Consider the following 16,643-nt stretch of genomic DNA (forward strand, 5'->3'; position numbering starts at 1 on the left):
CTGCAAAAGCATGGAACTGCTGCAAAAGTCTCCAGCATGGAGACACTCAGAAAGAGAAAGCATGTTGCTCACACGTTTGTCACACCAGTAGTGGGAAGAGGAGGAGGAGGTGGCATTCCCAGGTATGGAAACCCCAGGCAGAAAGCCACCAGTCCTTCAAGTTCAGTGAGGCAGAGCAGAATTTGAACTGTATGGGGAAGTCAGAGGGTGGAGCTTTCCCCCAAGTTACAGACCCAACATGTGCTTCTAATAGAGAAACTAAAGCAGAAGCTAGAGTTACTGCAAGGCTGAGCGTACTAATGAATCAAATTGTCTCTACACGACTTCAAAGGCTTTGGGAAGAAGCAAGAATAACTAGAAATGTAACACTAATGGTAAGGACAATGTGGCTGGCACTGGCTGAACCCAGCAAGGGTCTCTTCATCAGCAGAGAGGGAAACTGTGTATGGAAAAAAATGGAATAAAAAGTAGATCTGGTGGTGCTGTGCAGCAGAGGAGAGGGAACAGCTGTGTCCTCAAGTTTGGTGACAATAAATGCAAGGCAGAATGGGCTTGGTACAAAAATGAGGTGAGTTGTACAGTAATAGAATTTGAAGGGGATCCAAGTAAGAAGTGTTTCAAATAGTGGCAAGGACAGGAAAATATTATAAAGGACAGGAAAATATTAGACATGATCAGCAGTGTAGACAACTATAATAAACTTCAACTTGGAAACATAAAAGGAAAAATATGATCTTGGATGATATTGGAAAAATAATTTAAAGCGAGATATTCTGGGGGGGTGGGGAGAGATTTGGGTAAGGTCCAAAGTTTCTGAGTTTAAAAAAAGTTTATGAGTTAATGAAGAGAGGGGTGGGAACAGCTTGTCTTCCAGCAGAGGCCCAAGAGGCAAAGCATCTCGCCTTTGCTTCTTGCACCATCAAGTATTTTTGGTTGAGGCCCTTGAAAACTTTCTGTATTTCAAGTGCTCTGTCATGGAATGAGGGTATCCTGGCAAGCACATATGCTCCTAAGATGTTCAGCTGCTACAGTGGCACTCCCTAAACCATGAGCTGTCATATATTATTTGGGTGAGTGGTCCTGTTTCCGGGGATGCACTTGAGGAAGATCAAACTGAAAGGGATGTTAGAAATGTAGAGGGGGACTGAAGTGATAGACTGTTTAGTGCATCTGCATGGTACCTCATAAACTTGACTCTGTTCTGATCATGTTTGCATCTCAGCCATAAAAGTAGTATTTTGAGGCAAGAAGAGGGGTGAGGCAAAGAATTCAGTGTCCCCCAAATCCCCGGGGAACTGCTTGGGTGGATAGAGCCTCCTGACATGCTTTAATTAGCTCCACCACAGTGGGATTCAGAGCTACTTTAGTCATGTCTATGTGCACCATGATGCATATCTGCCTTCAGATACAACCCTTCTCAAAATGTGACTTAGGAACTTAATCCCAGTGACTCGCAATAAAGTTGGCTGGTAGGCAACTCCTAAAGTGGGACTTAATGTCCACATTCACTGAAGATGGTCTGTATCTCTTGCAGAAGTTAGGTGCCAAATTAGGTACCAAGGACTGTGATCACTGTTGTGTTGAGAGAAGAGACAAAATATCTGTAGAAATCTGAACTTAAATGTTGAATGTGGGATAGTCTTCCTCAAAGCCCTCTTAGCTAAAAGAGAGAGTACTCAATTGATCTAAATTCTGATAAATGCAATGAAATAGCATCGCAGGCGAGCTGAGTTGATGATTCTATGAGATGTTTCTTGGGTTTCATGTAAAAAGTACTTCCTTTCCAAAGTCTGGATGTCTATCTGATTTCATTTCTTCTTCCCACAACTAAGTTGAGGATAAGAGCAGGAAAGCATTTTTTCAAAGTGTAATTACAGCTTTTCAAGCAAAACTAGCATCCTTATGGTTAAAAATAGTGCCCTAGGATGGTAAGCTGGAAGCAAACATTCTCTTAATAGATCTTGGTGGATTATTCTGACTGCAGTTTCCTCTTGAGAGCTGCAGATCCCAGCAAACCTTTCATATGAACCCTTAAACCAAGCAACAGAAAGTGACTATCACATCGTGTCATTATGAAGGATGCTCAGAATCCCCAGACCATTGGAGTTTCTCGTCTGAAACTAGTGCCTGGGCCTGGCCCAGTCCCTGTGCATCTCTGTCCCATCACTGCAGACCTGCAAGGCCAGCATGGAGAATTCAGGGGCCAAGCCACGATGAGAGGCTGCCGCCACCATGGCTGCAGGGCTGTGGAGGGGGAGATGCTGCTGCTGCCTTGTGGGAGGCCCAGGGCTCGGGAGGCAGCTCCTGGGTCTGGGGCCCCTCCAAGGGGATGCATGCTCTGCTTGGAGGAAACTGCAGCTTTCACTACCTTCCTCCCCGATTCCCCTCCTTCTCTCCTTCACTTTTTTCCCCCCTTCCCTGCCTGCTTCTCATAGCTGCTGCCTTGGGAGCCCAGCCTTGTTGAAGGAGGAGGCCACCTTCTCCTACAAGGCTCAAGGATGAGGGCACTGCCTCTGCAAGATGGAGAGGGGTGACAATGGGGTGAGCACATCTATTCTTGGAGGCAAAGCCCGACTTTCTGATTTGGGGCTGATATGGCTTGTGGGGCACTGCTGTGAGTGGGGAGGTGTAGGGAAAGGGGAGTGAGTGCCACGTTTGAGTTCCCCTGCCCCAAGGGAGGTTTTTAAAAGGAGTTTTTTTTAACAAGGAGAGCTTTTCCTAAGTTGTCCTTAGAGCAGTCCTTTGTTGTGCATGCAGGCACAGGTTCACATAGAGGCTTTTCTCACAGCCATCACAGCTGGCCAGAAATTGTCCATGGGAGCTCAAAGAGACACATCACATATCCATGCACCCACCTCTCAGACCCCAAAGTGAATGATGGCTACCCATCCTGCTGTCACCCACACTACCGCAGATCCCCTCTGCTTCCCTGCACTCTTGTGCACCAAATTGGATCCAAACTACTTAGAGTTCAGCCACTTGTGCCCAAAGAAACGCTACAAAATGAAGGAGCAAGAGCAATTGGAAACTCTTTTGCAGCTCCCCCCACTCCCGCATTTTTTTCTTTCTTGCCGAGAGAATTGTATGCGGGTGAAAGAGAGGGATGTTTAAATAGCTCCGCAGATCCATTTAGTAAAGTCAATATGCAATTATGCAAAAGCCTGTGATAATACACCCCCTGATGCAGATAGCAGCGGTCGGAGCTGTCCTGGGGATCCGCGGGCAGCTGGGAACTCTCGGGACGAGGGTTGCAGGGACCCTGACACGCTCCCTTTCTTCCCCAGCCCCTCGCAGCACAAGCACAGGTCAGTGCCCGGCGCCGGTGGGGCTGGGGATCCCGGGAACGTCCCGCACCGCGCTCCCGGGCACAGGGCTTTGCTTCTTATTTTCCTTTGTTTTTCTAATTTATAAGGCGTAACTAATTTGCGTTCGATTTTTCCTAGAGGGTATCGTTTGCGGGAAGCCCCCTCCGAGAGTTCCGAGCCCTCAGAGAGCCCTGGGCTCTCCCGTCCCACCGGGCTGAATAGCCCCAGATCCCCGCTCTGATGAGTGCCCGTCCTCTGCGATCGGCATCAGAGGCACGCCGAACTAACGCAGTAAATGGGCTCATTAGGCGAGCTGCAAATGGACTTAGGTAATAGGAGTGGAGTAATAGTGAAAATTAGTTTGGAGGGAAACATCAAATCGAAAAGCTCTGACAAAACTCCGCTTTGCTCTACTTCAGCCGAGGTACTGTCAAACACAAATATTCAATTCTATGTCGCTTTAAATTGAGGTTTTATTTTGTTACTCGCTAATTTGCTTCTTGTACAATGTTGCAAGTTTTTCAGTCTCATTAGAAAGGGTAAAATACTTCGTTCAACTTTTTAGAAGAAGTCCTTCGACTTTGTACACCAGGGACACGCAATAATTTAATTCCTGGTTTATGTACGCTGAGGAAAGTATCTGTAATACCTTCTTGATTAAAATAAAATAAAATAAAATAAAAAAGATCAAGCAGATTTTTGTTTCCTTCAAAGACAACAATTTTACCCACAGAGATGAACTAGAAACTGAATTTAGCCCAGAAGCAGTGGGAAAAGTCTCCAGAAGAAAAGAAAATGTATCGAATATTTTAGGCTAATGTCACCCTCTGTTGAACTCTGGCAAGTGGCTCTGAAGGCAAAGAGCAGTCGGAGGTGGTGTGCCACAAGTGGCAGGAGGATTTGCTTATACCTTCATTTAACCTATTAAAAGAAATCCCCACTATTGTTCTGCTATGTGGGTGTCTCCGTCTTTGTAGGCTACGTGCGGGCATATGTGTGGACTGAGAATAGGCGCTTAGAGATCCTTGCTTTAAACATTCCTTGGAGTTCACATAGACCACTAGATTTTTATCTGCGTGTTCAGTCGGCTGCTGACACTGTCGGTAAATACGACAAAGACTTTGCATTTCACAGCCCTTCGGCGGCTCTCGCCTCATAAAAGTCAAGGGTTCATGTTAAAGTTTGGGGTTTGGGGATTTTTTTAAACAACAACAACAAAAAAAACGACCCAAACTTTCCCCCCCTCTTTTTTTAATCTCTTCTTGTGCTTTATATTTTTGAGGCTAGCATTCTTGGCGCCACGGGAGCGGAGAGGCAAGTGGGCAGGGAGAGGGGAGAGGGGAATTACCCAGGCTAGGCTGCATCTGCCTAGGAGCACCCGCTGCTCGGGCACGGGCAAAGGTTCGGGAACTTAGAACAGCAACGTCATTGCTTCCTCTAAACCGAGACTAACGCTGGGCAGGCGTAAACTCCCCTCCTGCTGCTTCACCAAGGACTGGCATCAAAGTGATTGCCTCCGCTGCCCTCCGAGAGCATCATCGGGGTGGGAGCTGCCCGAATTGGGATCTCCCTCTGCCCGCAGGCTACTTCTACCCCCGGCTGGTCGCGGGGGTAGAAGTTTTTAAACCATTGGCATTTTCCCCTTCTTAAAAAAAAAAAAAAAAAAAAAAAAAAAAAAAAAAAAAAAAAAATTAAATTCCTCTTTTCTACATATTTAGCTAATGTCTGACTAGCTCTCACGGGGAAACTCAAAGCATCTTCACCATATCATTGCTCCACGGTCTGCAGTCAGTAAAATCCTAAACACTTAGGAGTGGAGTTTTTATGCAATTACACAGGTGTAGCCCAAGAAAAAAATTAGTGTCTCTACGACTTTTCTGTCTGGGGTCGATATTCTTCTACTGAGGACTTGGGCGTCTCCGACCCCTTCAAATTGCCGAAAACTGGACTTTTCTCTCGCAGAAAATTTGGAAGCTTTTCTGGCTGTAGTTTTCCCGTCTCCCAGTAGACGGCACAACAGCTCAATCCTTGGGATGCAGAGCAACCCAGCGGCTTTTCTTTCTTTTTCCTATAATTTTTTTAAATTAAGCAGCCACAGTTTTATCCAGCAATTTCTTTTATTGCTATTATTATGTAATTCAACGAGAAGTATAGGAATATCGACAGGAAAGAAAGAGGGTTTGGCATAGGCAGGGAGTACAGGAGCGCCGGGGGGCGAATGGGCTATAGGCTGGGATCGTCGCGAACCCCGGCACGGAGCGCAGTTTCCAGGTTAACCCAAATGAACTTGTAGAACCCAAATCGTGCAAGAAAAAACCCTTCAAGAACCCCAACACGATGGTGTTAACGGCTCAGGGGTTAGTCTACGGATTTTCGGCTGAAATGTTCTATTTGTAATGTGAAATAGGAAGTGCAAGGCTCAGGTCGGCTCTGCGCTCCCTTGCCCGGGCTAGCCCGAGGTGCCACCGCGGGGAAAACCTGGCAGCCATCGCAACTTTTGTCACTGAAAGACTCCTTTTGTGTGCGGGTGCCTTCATTCCCGCCGCCGGCACTGCTGTCACCGTTGAAGTCTCGAAAATTCCAGCCAGTAACTCATTTCCCAGATAATTTTATTTAAGAAAAAAAAAATGATAGCACTGTTGGAAACTTTTAAGACAACCGTAAATTTTATTAGGAAATATTTTATGAAGCCCACCATTTAATTAATCAAACCACTCCATAACTTCTGCAAGCGTCAGACCCGGCCGTGGGGGAGCGGGCAGCTCCCGTTCCGCGGTCCCCGCGGACTCCCGGGGCGCCGGGCGGCCGCGGCACACAGGGCCCGAGCTGTGCCGGCGGTGGGAGCAGCGCAGCCCCGGCTGACCTCGGGCTCACTCTCCGGATGGACCCGCCGCTCTTTTGTTTTCTGCATCGGGAGCCAGTAAACAAACCCCCCAAATCCTGGTTCTGCGCTTCATCTGCGCGCTTAAACCCCTCTTTCTTAAACTCCTTTTATCATTACCCGCACCCCACCCCCCAGCCCGATGTGACCTTTAATAGGCTCTAAACAAGTGCGGGTTTCCCCCCCAACCCACCGTCCCTCTTTCAGTCGTTCCATTAGGCTCTGACTTTTCGGGTATCTCCGTACGTATAGTCCCCCCCTCTTCCTTATCTGAAGCATTCCTGGATTATCTCCCGGCCGCCTTTCCAATGCTTTCTTCTGCGGTTTCTTGTTTGTTTCGCTCTTCTGGTTGTTCCTATTTCAGTTTTCAAATTTAAGTATTAATGGTGAAAGAGCACACTTAGATGGTAATTCTCCCCCCGTTCCCCCGCCCCCCACCCCCTAAAACCCTGCTAGGAAGGCGGCAGGGAAGCCAGCTAGAAACCATTTGATTGTTCCTAGGTATGACTAATTCTTTCCTTAAGCTGGGAAATTCAGCTTGATTAAAAGCCTCATTTATTATCCGATAAGCAAATGGACCCAGATTCCACCTTGTGGAGGAGGCTTCCTTGCTCCCCAGACGCCTTTTTTTGCCTTAGCTCGGTGGATCCCTTCGCTAAAGGCCCAGCCGCGGTCTGGGGGGGGCCGCTCCGCCGAGAGTAGGAGCGCTGCACAGCGAGCGCTGCACAGCTGCGCGCTCCGCAGCGAGGCTGCTACCCGGCCCGCCGCACCCACCAGACCCCCTCGCTCCTTCCTTATTGTTTTTCCCCTATCCGTGTTTCCCCCCGCCCCTCACCCTTTCCACCAGGCGATGGGCAAGCTTAAATAGATTCCCGCAAACCAGCAAGTTTTTGGAGAAAAAAAAAAAAAAACCTCAACAAAAAACCCCAAATAGAGTTGCTTTCCTAAAAAGGCGGCTGGATGAGATGCTGCGCGGGTCCCGCTGCAGCGCATAGCATCCGCCGCGGCAGGAGTTTACTGGGATAGCGCGGAGTTGGCCGGTTACTTTTTCCCGTTTAACAGATGATTAATTGCTGTCCGGATTAACCCTTTTTTTTTTCCTTTCTTCCTTTTTTTTTTTTTTTTTTGTTTTTTTTTTTCTTTGTTGTTGTTGTTTTTGGTTTTTTGGGTTTTTTTTGAAGTTTTCTTTCTGTTTTCTGGCCAGCCTCTCACAGGCGGAGAGGAGAGCTGAGAGCTGAGTAATTCCTCACAGCGAGCTCTAAGTGTAGTAACTGTTTGCTAATTGTAAAATCCTTATCCAGGATGAGGTTTGGGCAAACAATTTGTAGGGCTGTAATTACATTGTAAAAGTGTTTCAGTCTGAGTTGCGCTGAATTAAGCTCATAAAGGCCTAGTGGAGACTCTGAAAAAGGGTCTTTTGGGTTTTTTTGTGGTTTTTTTGTTTTGGTTTTTTTTTCCTGGTGGTGGGAGGGAGAGGAAAAGAAGATGGGAAGAGGAGGAAACGCGTCCCTGGGAGCTGGGTCACAGCCACCCCCTGCAATGGACCGCTGCGATGGGGAATCGTTACCGAGCGCCTTTCCCCGGGGAAATGGCCAGAGAAATGAAGCCAACGTGCATGGCTCGGATGGGTGGGTGCGGATCAGTGCATGAAAACGGCTCTTACCTGAGAGGTCTGGATTTCTCTCTCCGGGATAAAAAACCGGTCCTAGAGGAAAAGGGGCGGGAGGGGGGAATGAAAACGAGTTTCCCCGAAGTTTGAGACGTGGCGGCGGGGGCCGAGCCGCTCCCCACCGCCCCCGGGGATCCGGCAGCAGCGGAGCAGCGTCCCGTGTGCCCCAGGGGATTTACCACAGGAACCCCCCCGTCACTCCCCGGTTCCCCCCCAGCAGCTCAGTCGGGACCGCTGTACCGGGGGCTCTCCGTCTCCCGCCCCGCTGCCCGGGCGTAAGATGCGATAGTGTCGGGGCAGCTATCCCCGCAAGCCCGCTCGGGGCTCTGCGCAGCCCGGCCCGCAGGTAGGGGAGGAAGGGGCACGGCGAATTCTCCGCTCCCAGGCCGGCGGGGACCGGCCGGGCTGCGGGGAGGGATGGCTGTGCTTTTGAACGCAAGGGAGCGGACCCCCGGCTCGGCGGATGGAAGCACCGGTGGGGGGATCGCCCCGCCGGCGGAGCTCGGAGGAGGGATGGGGATAGGGATGGGAATAAGGATGGGGACGGGGACGGAGACGGGGACGGGAGTGCCCCCCCCCCCTCCCCCCGGCGCGCCGGTCCGAGCCCCGCTTCCCGCCCGGGCCAATGGGGGCGCGGCGCGGGGCGGCGCGGCGCTGATTGGTCGGCGGCGGCGCGGCGGCGGCGGCCGGGGGCCGGGTGAGCTCACTCGGCCGGCGGCCGTGGGGGGAGCCGCCGGGGAGGGGGGGCGCCCGGCGAGGCGGGCGGCGAAGCGAGGGGCGGGCGGCGGCGCGACCCCGGGGCGCTGCTCGGGCGCTGCGCGGGGCGGCGGCGCCGCCAGACAAAGGCGATGGGAGCGCCCTCGCGGGCACCGGGGGGGCGCGGACGCGTTGTCCGCGCGCGCGCGGCGGGGCGCGGAGGGCAGGGCCGGGAGGGGGCGGTGTGTCCAAGCCGCGGCGCTGCGCGGGCGCGGGGCGGGCGGCGCGCCCCCCTGCGCCGGTGGCGGAGTTGCTGCCGCCCAGCGCATTGTGTAAGACGCGACCTGTTATGGCCACCACTACTTCCGGGTTCCCGCAGTCTGCTCCAGCCCGGCGCTGCGCTGCGCTCGGGCGGAGCGGCGGCGGCGGCGGTGGACGGACGGCAGCGCTCGGACCGCGGCGGCGGCGGCGGCAGCGCCTCTCCCCGCCTACCCCCCCTGCCATCCCGCCCCGCTGCCCTTCCTCCCGCGCCCGCCCCGCACGGCACCCGCGCCCGGCCCGCCTCCGCCAGCCTCGCCCGGCGGCCGCGCAGGGGCAGAGCGAGCCGGCGCCGGCGAGGAATTAGGAGCGATCCGAGGAGGAGCGAAAAAAAAAAGCCCCCCATCATCATCATCATCATCATAATAACCATAATAAAAGGAGAACCGGCGCGTTAGAGAGCCTTTTTAATTTTTAATTTTTCCCCCTCCTTCTCCTCCTCCCTCGATTTAAAATTTTTTCTTTTTTCTAAATTTTTTTTTTTTTTTTTTTTTTTTTTTTTTTTTTTTTGGGTGAGCGCACTCGAAAATTAACATTCGCGGTGTCCTGCGCGGTGGGAGCACACGCAGCGGATCATCATCAGTCATTCACCACCTTGACAACCTCGCCTGTGATTGACAGCCGGAGTGGCAAAAAGCCATGAGACTTGGTAGTTGGGTTTGAGGGGCACTTTAAAAAAAAAAAAAAAAAAAAAAAAAAAAAAGAGAAAAAAAAAAACCTGATTTGGGGAAAGGATATTTGCTTTCCCCCCGCTGCTGTCTTGGAAACGAGAGGGGGAGAGTAAGAGAGAGAGGCAGGGAGAGAGGGAAGAAAGAAAGAAAAAAGAAGGAAGGAAGGAGGGAGAGTTGTTTTTTTTTTCTTCTAATTTTTTCTCCTTTTTTAATGCTGAATTACCGTATCGTTTCGCTGAGATCCAGCAAGCCGAAGATTTTACTCGATTGCTTCCATTGCTGGAGACGCTAAGGGATTTTTGCCTTTTTTTGGGGGTGAGGGGGGAAACTTCGTGTTTCTTTCTTTTCACACTGGCCTTAAAGAGGATATATTAGAAGTTGAAGTAGGAAGGGAGCAAGCAGGCCGATGGCGCAAAGGGTACGTATGATTAAAAAAAATGGATTTCAAATGTGAAATAATATTGAAACGTGGCTGACAGAGACGCTGCGAAAAAAGTTTCTTCTTTTTTTTTTTCTTTTTTTCTCCTTTTTGGAGTAGGGGCACAAAGCGGTGTTCTGCAGTGGGAGGATTTATCAGTTGTATTTGTAGGCTTAAAACCTGTGTATATTGCTATTTTCTTGGTTCTTTTACTCCCCATCCCGGGGCTCTCAGGGAAGAGGCAAGCTTTCTATACATTAATGACATGCAGGCATGTAAGTGAATATGTCCGAGCCTCTGTATTTGTTGGTTTTGTAGCTCTAGTCCTACCAATGTCTTTTTTAAAATCACCAGTGCTTGAAATATTTGAATGTGTGCATGTCTCTGAGCATTTTGCTGTGTTAGTGATGATATACTGCTTCACTTTCAGAAGATAAGTTCTGGCTGGGAGTAAGCACAACTTTTTTCTTCTTCTTCTTTTACCTGCTTTTTTACTCACCCTTTTTTTTTTTTTTTTTTTTAATATATTCTGTCCCAAAAGGTGCAGTGCAGTGGACAAACTCCCCCCACTCTTTTAGAAAGAAAGTGACTTTAATTTGAATTGGAAGTTACCGGCATTCACTGCCATGTGTATTGTTGTTTCTATTTTGGGTGCGATCCCCACCCCCCCCTTTTTTTTTTTTCTTCTAACTACCTCCTAAATTGCAGTTTTGAGAAAAAAAAAAAATCAGCTGTAGTCGGGTGATTTGGGGGACAGGGATTTGGGGAAGGAGAAAAGCCCTGGAAAGACGTTTTCTTGCCTAATTTGCCTGCCGCCGTCCGAGAGCTGGTTGGGAAAGAAAGTTCCTCTGCTGACAACTTGCCTTTTACTCTTTCTGTCCAAGCAAGTGTCAGGGATCTTTAAAAGTGTTTATTCACACCTTCGCTTTTAATAGATGAAAAGTGGCCGTTTCCCCCGCTGCCTGGGAACCGCGGTAGCTTTCGGTCCTTAATCTTTAACAAAGAAAACCCTTAAAAAAAAAAAAAAAAAAAAAAAAAAAAAAAAAGGCATTCCCAAAATCCCGAGAGCCCGGGCGAACGTTTCCAGCTTTTCGGCTTTAAAACTTGTGTTCGCGTGGAATTGCTGGAAATCCGCAAATCGCTCCTTCTCGTTTTTGGTTTGGTTTGGTTTTGTTTACCGCTGCTGAAGTTTTTGCATCCTCGCTGGGTGAGGTACCTGACTTCTTATCAGCGGGAAAAAGTTTAGCGGAGGCAAATTTGGATTCCGGGAACCGTTTCCATTCACGGAGTGGGTGGGGGGGTGGGGGCTGGGGAACTTTGGGGATGGGGATTAGGGTGGGATTTTTTCACTTTTATTTATTTTATTATTATTATTATTAATATTGTTGTTGTTGTTGTTTCTCCTCCGCCCCGGACTCGGAGGGCTTCGGGCCGGAGCAGCCCGGGCCCTCTGTTCCCGATCCGGGGCGGCTTTCCCTCCCCAGGGCCGGCGCGGCGGAGCCCGGGTGCGCTCGGGGGGGATCGCGGCTCATCCCGGGGGGGGACGGGGGAGCGGAGCTGCTGCCCCCGCCTCCCCCTGACGCCTCTCTGCTCTCTCTGCCCCGCAGTACGACGAGCTGCCCCACTACGGCGGCATGGAGGGGGTGGGCATCCCCACCACCATGTACGGGGACCCCCACGGCGCCCGCCCCATGCAGCCCGTCCACCACCTGAACCACGGGCCGCCGCTGCACTCGCACCAGTACCCGCACGCCGCCCACGCCAATGCCATGCCCCCCGCCATGGGCGCCTCCGTCAACGACGCCCTCAAGAGAGATAAAGATGCCATCTACGGGTAGGTGCCGCGCAGGGCTCCGCGCAAGCTGAGCGGGATGGAGCGGGGGGCAGCGCGGGCTGCGCGGGGAGGGGAAGGGCGGGATGGGGAGCGCTGCGCGGAAAGGGGCCGCGTTCTTACTTTTGTGTCGTTACTGTTTCGGGAGGCGGGGGAGAAGGTTGGGGTCCCACCGGCACGGGGAGCCGCGTGGGCTCGGGGAAAAAGGAGCTTGCTGGAGGGGCGGCAGGCATCACCGCGGGAGGAGGCGGAAAGTAATATTCCCAGGGCACAACCTGCGCCCGGTGGTAAATCTGTGCACGGAGTTTTGGAGCAGGGAGAGTTTGGAGAGCTTTGCCCAACTTTCCACATTATTCGTCTTTCCTTGTGCTGAGAGAACTCACAGATCTGCTCCTCTCAAGACTTTTTATTTTAAAAATTTCTTTTTTAAAAACGTCTTTTATCCGACAGCATTGGATGTTTCTCAGTGTAGCAACTTTTAAAGCAGTTTCTAGGCCCTTGCTATGGGAGCTGACGGGGTTATTACACCGGGTGCAGATGCTTTTAAAATGTATCTGCCCAGCTGGAGTTTGAAGCGAAGTTTAAGAGCCTTTAAAAATCACTCTCAGGACAGTGAGGAGAAAGGGGAGGAAAATAAAATTCATAGAGTTAGGTTGCTTTATCGGTTTATCAGAAATCTGAAGGATTGGTTAAAAGTCGGTGGTGTACGGTACCCAGAAGGAAAAAAAAGTATGAAGCCCTGAGAGAAAAAAAAAAAATTAACTCCCTGTTCTAAATATACATATATATACGTGTGTGTGCGCCCACGCTTATTTATTTATTTAAATTATTAAACGGGCGAGGGAACCAGATGCCCACGCTGCCTTTCTCTCGGGGAGGCTTTCCAGGCTGGGATTGCCCAGGAGCACCTGGTTTCCCCCGCGGGTCGGCGGCTGCGGAGCCCCGGGGGGCGGAGGGCCGGGCAGGCCGTAGTGATCCAGCCCGGCTTGGCCAGTGGGTCGGAGGTCTGTTGGGTGGGTTTAAGGGCTTTTTCTCCTATCTTTTTTTTTTTCGTTTGGATGGGAATTCTTTGTTTTTATGCTTTTCTGTTGGTTTGGGTTTGTTTTTTCCCCCTTTTGCTCCCTGCAAGTCCTCCAGCAGAAAGCGAGAATTTAAAGCATGAGAGGCAGAAGTGTATGCCCAGGGATTTTAATTTTTTTCTTTTTTTTTTTTTTTCCTAAAGACAAGGAAAGTTAATTCAAAATGGCTGCTGAAACCGGCTTGGGTTTTATTCTTGGCTTGTCCTAAGGTTGTATTAACAATATCTGCGGCCAGACAGTGCCGAAAGGCCGGGGAAATGCCGGGCTGCCGGCCGGCTGGCTGTGGGAAGGGGCCGGGACGCTGCGGGAGGCGGCGTGGGGTGCCGGAGCCCCCTCTGTGGGTGCCTCCTTCCCCATGCACGCTGCTCTGGGACTAACTATTGTTGTGTTTGGGGTTTTTTTTTTTTTTGTTTCGTTATGATATTTTTCCCCCCCTCTGTGTGTGTGACTATTGTATTTTCTTTCAGACACCCCCTGTTCCCTCTTTTAGCACTGATTTTTGAGAAATGTGAATTAGCTACATGCACACCCAGGGAGCCCGGGGTAGCGGGAGGCGATGTTTGCTCCTCTGAGTCTTTCAATGAAGACATAGCAGTGTTCGCCAAACAGGTCAGCAAAACCGGGTTGAAAACAGTAAAAGAAAAAAAAAAAAAAAAAAAAAAAAGAGGGAAAAAATCGTATCGAGAAAAACAAGTCTCTGTTGAGATAAAGATGCGCGTTTCCCCCTCCCCCCTCTCTTACTGAAAGAGGCATAAAAACCAAAACAGAAAAATCCCCAAAACCCCAACCAAAACAAAACACGAGGAAAAAAAAAAATCAGGAAATCTTGGCATTTACTAGCCCCCCTTAAAAAATGGATAAAGTGGAGCGGTCTGTGCCCGGCCGGGAGTTTCGCTGTGCGGCTCCCGGGAGCTGGGACGGGCTCTGCCTGGGAAGCTCCATAGGCATTTTTCAGTGCATTTGATTCACTTGCTCAAGTGTTTGGCTGATGTACTAAATCCAGCAGTCAGGGCTTTGCACGGAAGGTTACATAATGGACTCGACAGTGTAATGAAGCAAGAAATAATAACGTCTGCTTTTTCTGCTTCCATATTTCAAATAATTTTTATTATTATTTTTTCCCCCTTTCTTACATTTAGATCCGAGCAGAGAAACCCCTCTTTTCCTCTAATCCTGAACTGGATAACTTGGTAAGAGTTAAAACTTCTTCCTCTCCCTGCCCCCACCCTCCCTTCCCTTCCCATTTATTTATTATTTTTTTAAACTTCTGTGTCATCTGGAGAGGTGGTTTGGTGGTGCTAAATTGAAAATTTCTCACGTGGATTTTTAAAAATTATAATTGTTTCAATCATTATATTTACAAGTAAACATGGTGTGATAATTGATTGGAAGTAAAAAATCCCATAAGGATAGGCATAAAGGAAAACCCCATCCAAAGAGGAGCTGGCAGGCTTGATGGTGAGCTTGCCTGCCCAAGAGGAGCATGGATTTATCTCCACTCTAACCAGCCCCTCCACGCACCTTATAAGCAGCTCAATGGGAAACTGAGAGGATTACAATGGCTGGAGATGCACCAGTGGCAAATTCACTGAAAATTAGGTTGTTTCTCTCTTTCTTTCCTTCCCTTGTTAAGGATAAATATTTTGCCTCCACTGTAGGAGTCCTGCACCCGCTTTCACAAAGCGAGGAGCCAGTGGTGGTGTTTAGAGGGTTGTTTTTTTTTTTTAAGAAATGTTTATGATCCGTATAATTCAGTTGCTTCATTGCAATTGGGATTTTTTTTTTTTTTTGTTAACTCTAGGTCGCTTCTCATTAAACAGCGCACAAAGCCACTGCTATTAAATTTTAGTGTTATTGCCATAAATCAAAACAACTTTTTATTTACTACTAGAGAAAAGTCAAGCTACAAAGTGTGCCTGAGGTGGCTGTGGGAAATATCCCCAAATCCAGGAATGAGGTTAATGCTCATGTTGTTTGTGTCTTTGCAGATGATTCAAGCCATACAAGTATTAAGGTTTCATTTGTTGGAATTAGAGAAGGTAATTTTTGTCTCTCTCTCTCCCTCTCTTTCTGTCTACCTTCCCCCCCACTCCTTTCTTCCTCCTCTGTTTCAGTACTGCTGAAGTTCAGGCTTCTGGTAAATTTGCATAAATGTCTTTCTTTCTGGTAATTAGTGTCAAGACCAATCTTGGCGTCCATTTCTCTTCGCAGTTTAATTACAATTTCAGCCTCTAAAACCGAGCTCTTGAACGCCCAGGCCTTGTGTTCATTGTAATATTTTGCTGGCTTTGTATAAATAGTTGCAGTTCTGTGGTGCCGCAGATGAGACTCCAAATGGTTAGTTCAGTCAAGCTCCTGAAATTGTGATAAAAAAAATAGATATTGTTTTTTTTGGTGATAGTGAAGAAGAGACTTCGGTTGCAGCTAGCTGGGTTGGAAGAGGGAATCTTTTTTATTTATTTATTTTTTTTAAGAGCCATCTGCAGGTCAGGCTCGGGGCGCGGATTGTCCTGTAACATTTTGCAGAGACAAAGCAGAGTTGATAGTTCTGTCTGTCTCTTGTTCCTGGGAATATTGTACACCTCTGTGCAGAAGAAAGAGATTGCAGCCTGAATGCAGGATTTTTTTGTTGTCTGTTTTAGAAATCTTAGGAGAGAGAATGCTAATTTTTAAGCAGGCAGTGTCATCTGAGCCCACGTTAAATTGGAAGTGCGCTCTGGGTTTCCTGAGGATTTTTTATGTGTCATTGATAGCTGGCCTAGAAGAGAATTCCCTTTCTCCTAAAAATAAACATTTTGAGAGGTTTTTAAATAGTTGAAAAGTTCCTCCTGAGCCTCAGTCACTTTATCTAACCATAACTGTCAGGTTGTCTCTCTCTACCAAAATGTGTTAAAATCTGCCCATTAATAAAGGCAGCTCAGGTACAAGTCTATCAGAGCAACTGGGGATTTCAGGGCATGGATGCCTATAATGTATTTCAGCGCAGTGCATGTGGATTTTTTTTTTTAATCCTTTTTTCTGTCCTCATACCCCTTTGGAAAGGGTTTATGATGAAATAACTGGATGAAATTAAATAGTTTACCTTAAATGTCACCCATGCAGGTCACCTCTCTAATGGCCACAGCTCCGGGAGCAGATGAATTTAACACGGGTGTTGAATATGTTGTAGCCTGTGAATCATCTTGTCACTGTCAATTTTCTGGGATATCTCTATTTTGTGAGAAAAGAAAGTTATTCCTAATTCTGGATGCGTCTAGAGGTCTCAGGGGGATAATTGCAGTGTGTTTCCCCTATTTAGGACTTTTGATGTCACAGGGGCGAAGCGGGGAGACTGGTTGCACTTGTCAATTTTACTTATGCATTCCTGATTATATTTTCTTCCTTTCCCCCCCCCCTTTCTTTCTTTTTCTTTTTTCTTATTTCATTTTTTTTTAACCTCTGTCATAATGTAGGTACACGAATTATGTGACAATTTCTGCCACCGGTATATTAGCTGTTTGAAAGGAAAAATGCCTATCGATTTGGTCATAGACGATAGAGAGGGCGGATCAAAATCGGACAGTGAAGACATAACAAGATCAGCAAATCTAACGGATCAGGTATGATCTCGCCAATGTCGCACAACGTTAAAATTTGTATGCAGATCGCTTGCTGGGTCACTACGCCTCCTTTTATTATTTGCATATGATTAAATCCCTTTTAGATAAATTTCCATCGAAATGAAAATTTTTGAATAATGTGGCTATTATTGCTTCATTAAGGCTTGCTCCCAGAT

The 16,643-nt window shown here is 48.6% G+C and overlaps 2 protein-coding genes across 4 annotated transcripts in view; one reads left to right on the forward strand and one right to left on the reverse strand.

Annotated features, from left to right (window-relative positions):
- Positions 1 to 5,850: 5,850 nt before the first annotated feature.
- On the reverse strand, positions 5,851 to 8,880 carry LOC127059453 (uncharacterized). The gene is made up of 3 exons (XM_050972988.1): positions 8,096 to 8,880; positions 7,850 to 7,891; positions 5,851 to 6,541 (listed from the first exon to the last, which is right to left on the reverse strand). Exons 1-3 carry the CDS (start codon positions 8,878 to 8,880, stop codon positions 6,286 to 6,288), a joined length of 1,083 nt encoding a protein of 360 aa, XP_050828945.1. The 3' UTR covers positions 5,851 to 6,285.
- A 483-nt stretch (positions 8,881 to 9,363) lies between these two features.
- MEIS1 (Meis homeobox 1) overlaps positions 9,364 to 16,643 on the forward strand; it is a 108,295-nt gene continuing 101,015 nt past the window's right edge. The window contains exons 1-6 of one of the 3 annotated variants that reach the window (XM_050972366.1): positions 9,364 to 9,518; positions 11,566 to 11,792; positions 13,336 to 13,477; positions 14,008 to 14,058; positions 14,857 to 14,907; positions 16,321 to 16,467. In XM_050972366.1, coding sequence (XP_050828323.1) covers positions 11,593 to 11,792; positions 13,336 to 13,477; positions 14,008 to 14,058; positions 14,857 to 14,907; positions 16,321 to 16,467 — 591 coding nt within the window. In that variant the 5' untranslated portion in view covers positions 9,364 to 9,518; positions 11,566 to 11,592. The other 2 variants (XM_050972367.1, XM_050972365.1) reach the window with 2 other exon arrangements.

This window comes from Serinus canaria, chromosome 3 (genome assembly GCF_022539315.1).
Source record: "Serinus canaria isolate serCan28SL12 chromosome 3, serCan2020, whole genome shotgun sequence".
NCBI lineage: Eukaryota > Metazoa > Chordata > Aves > Passeriformes > Fringillidae > Serinus > Serinus canaria.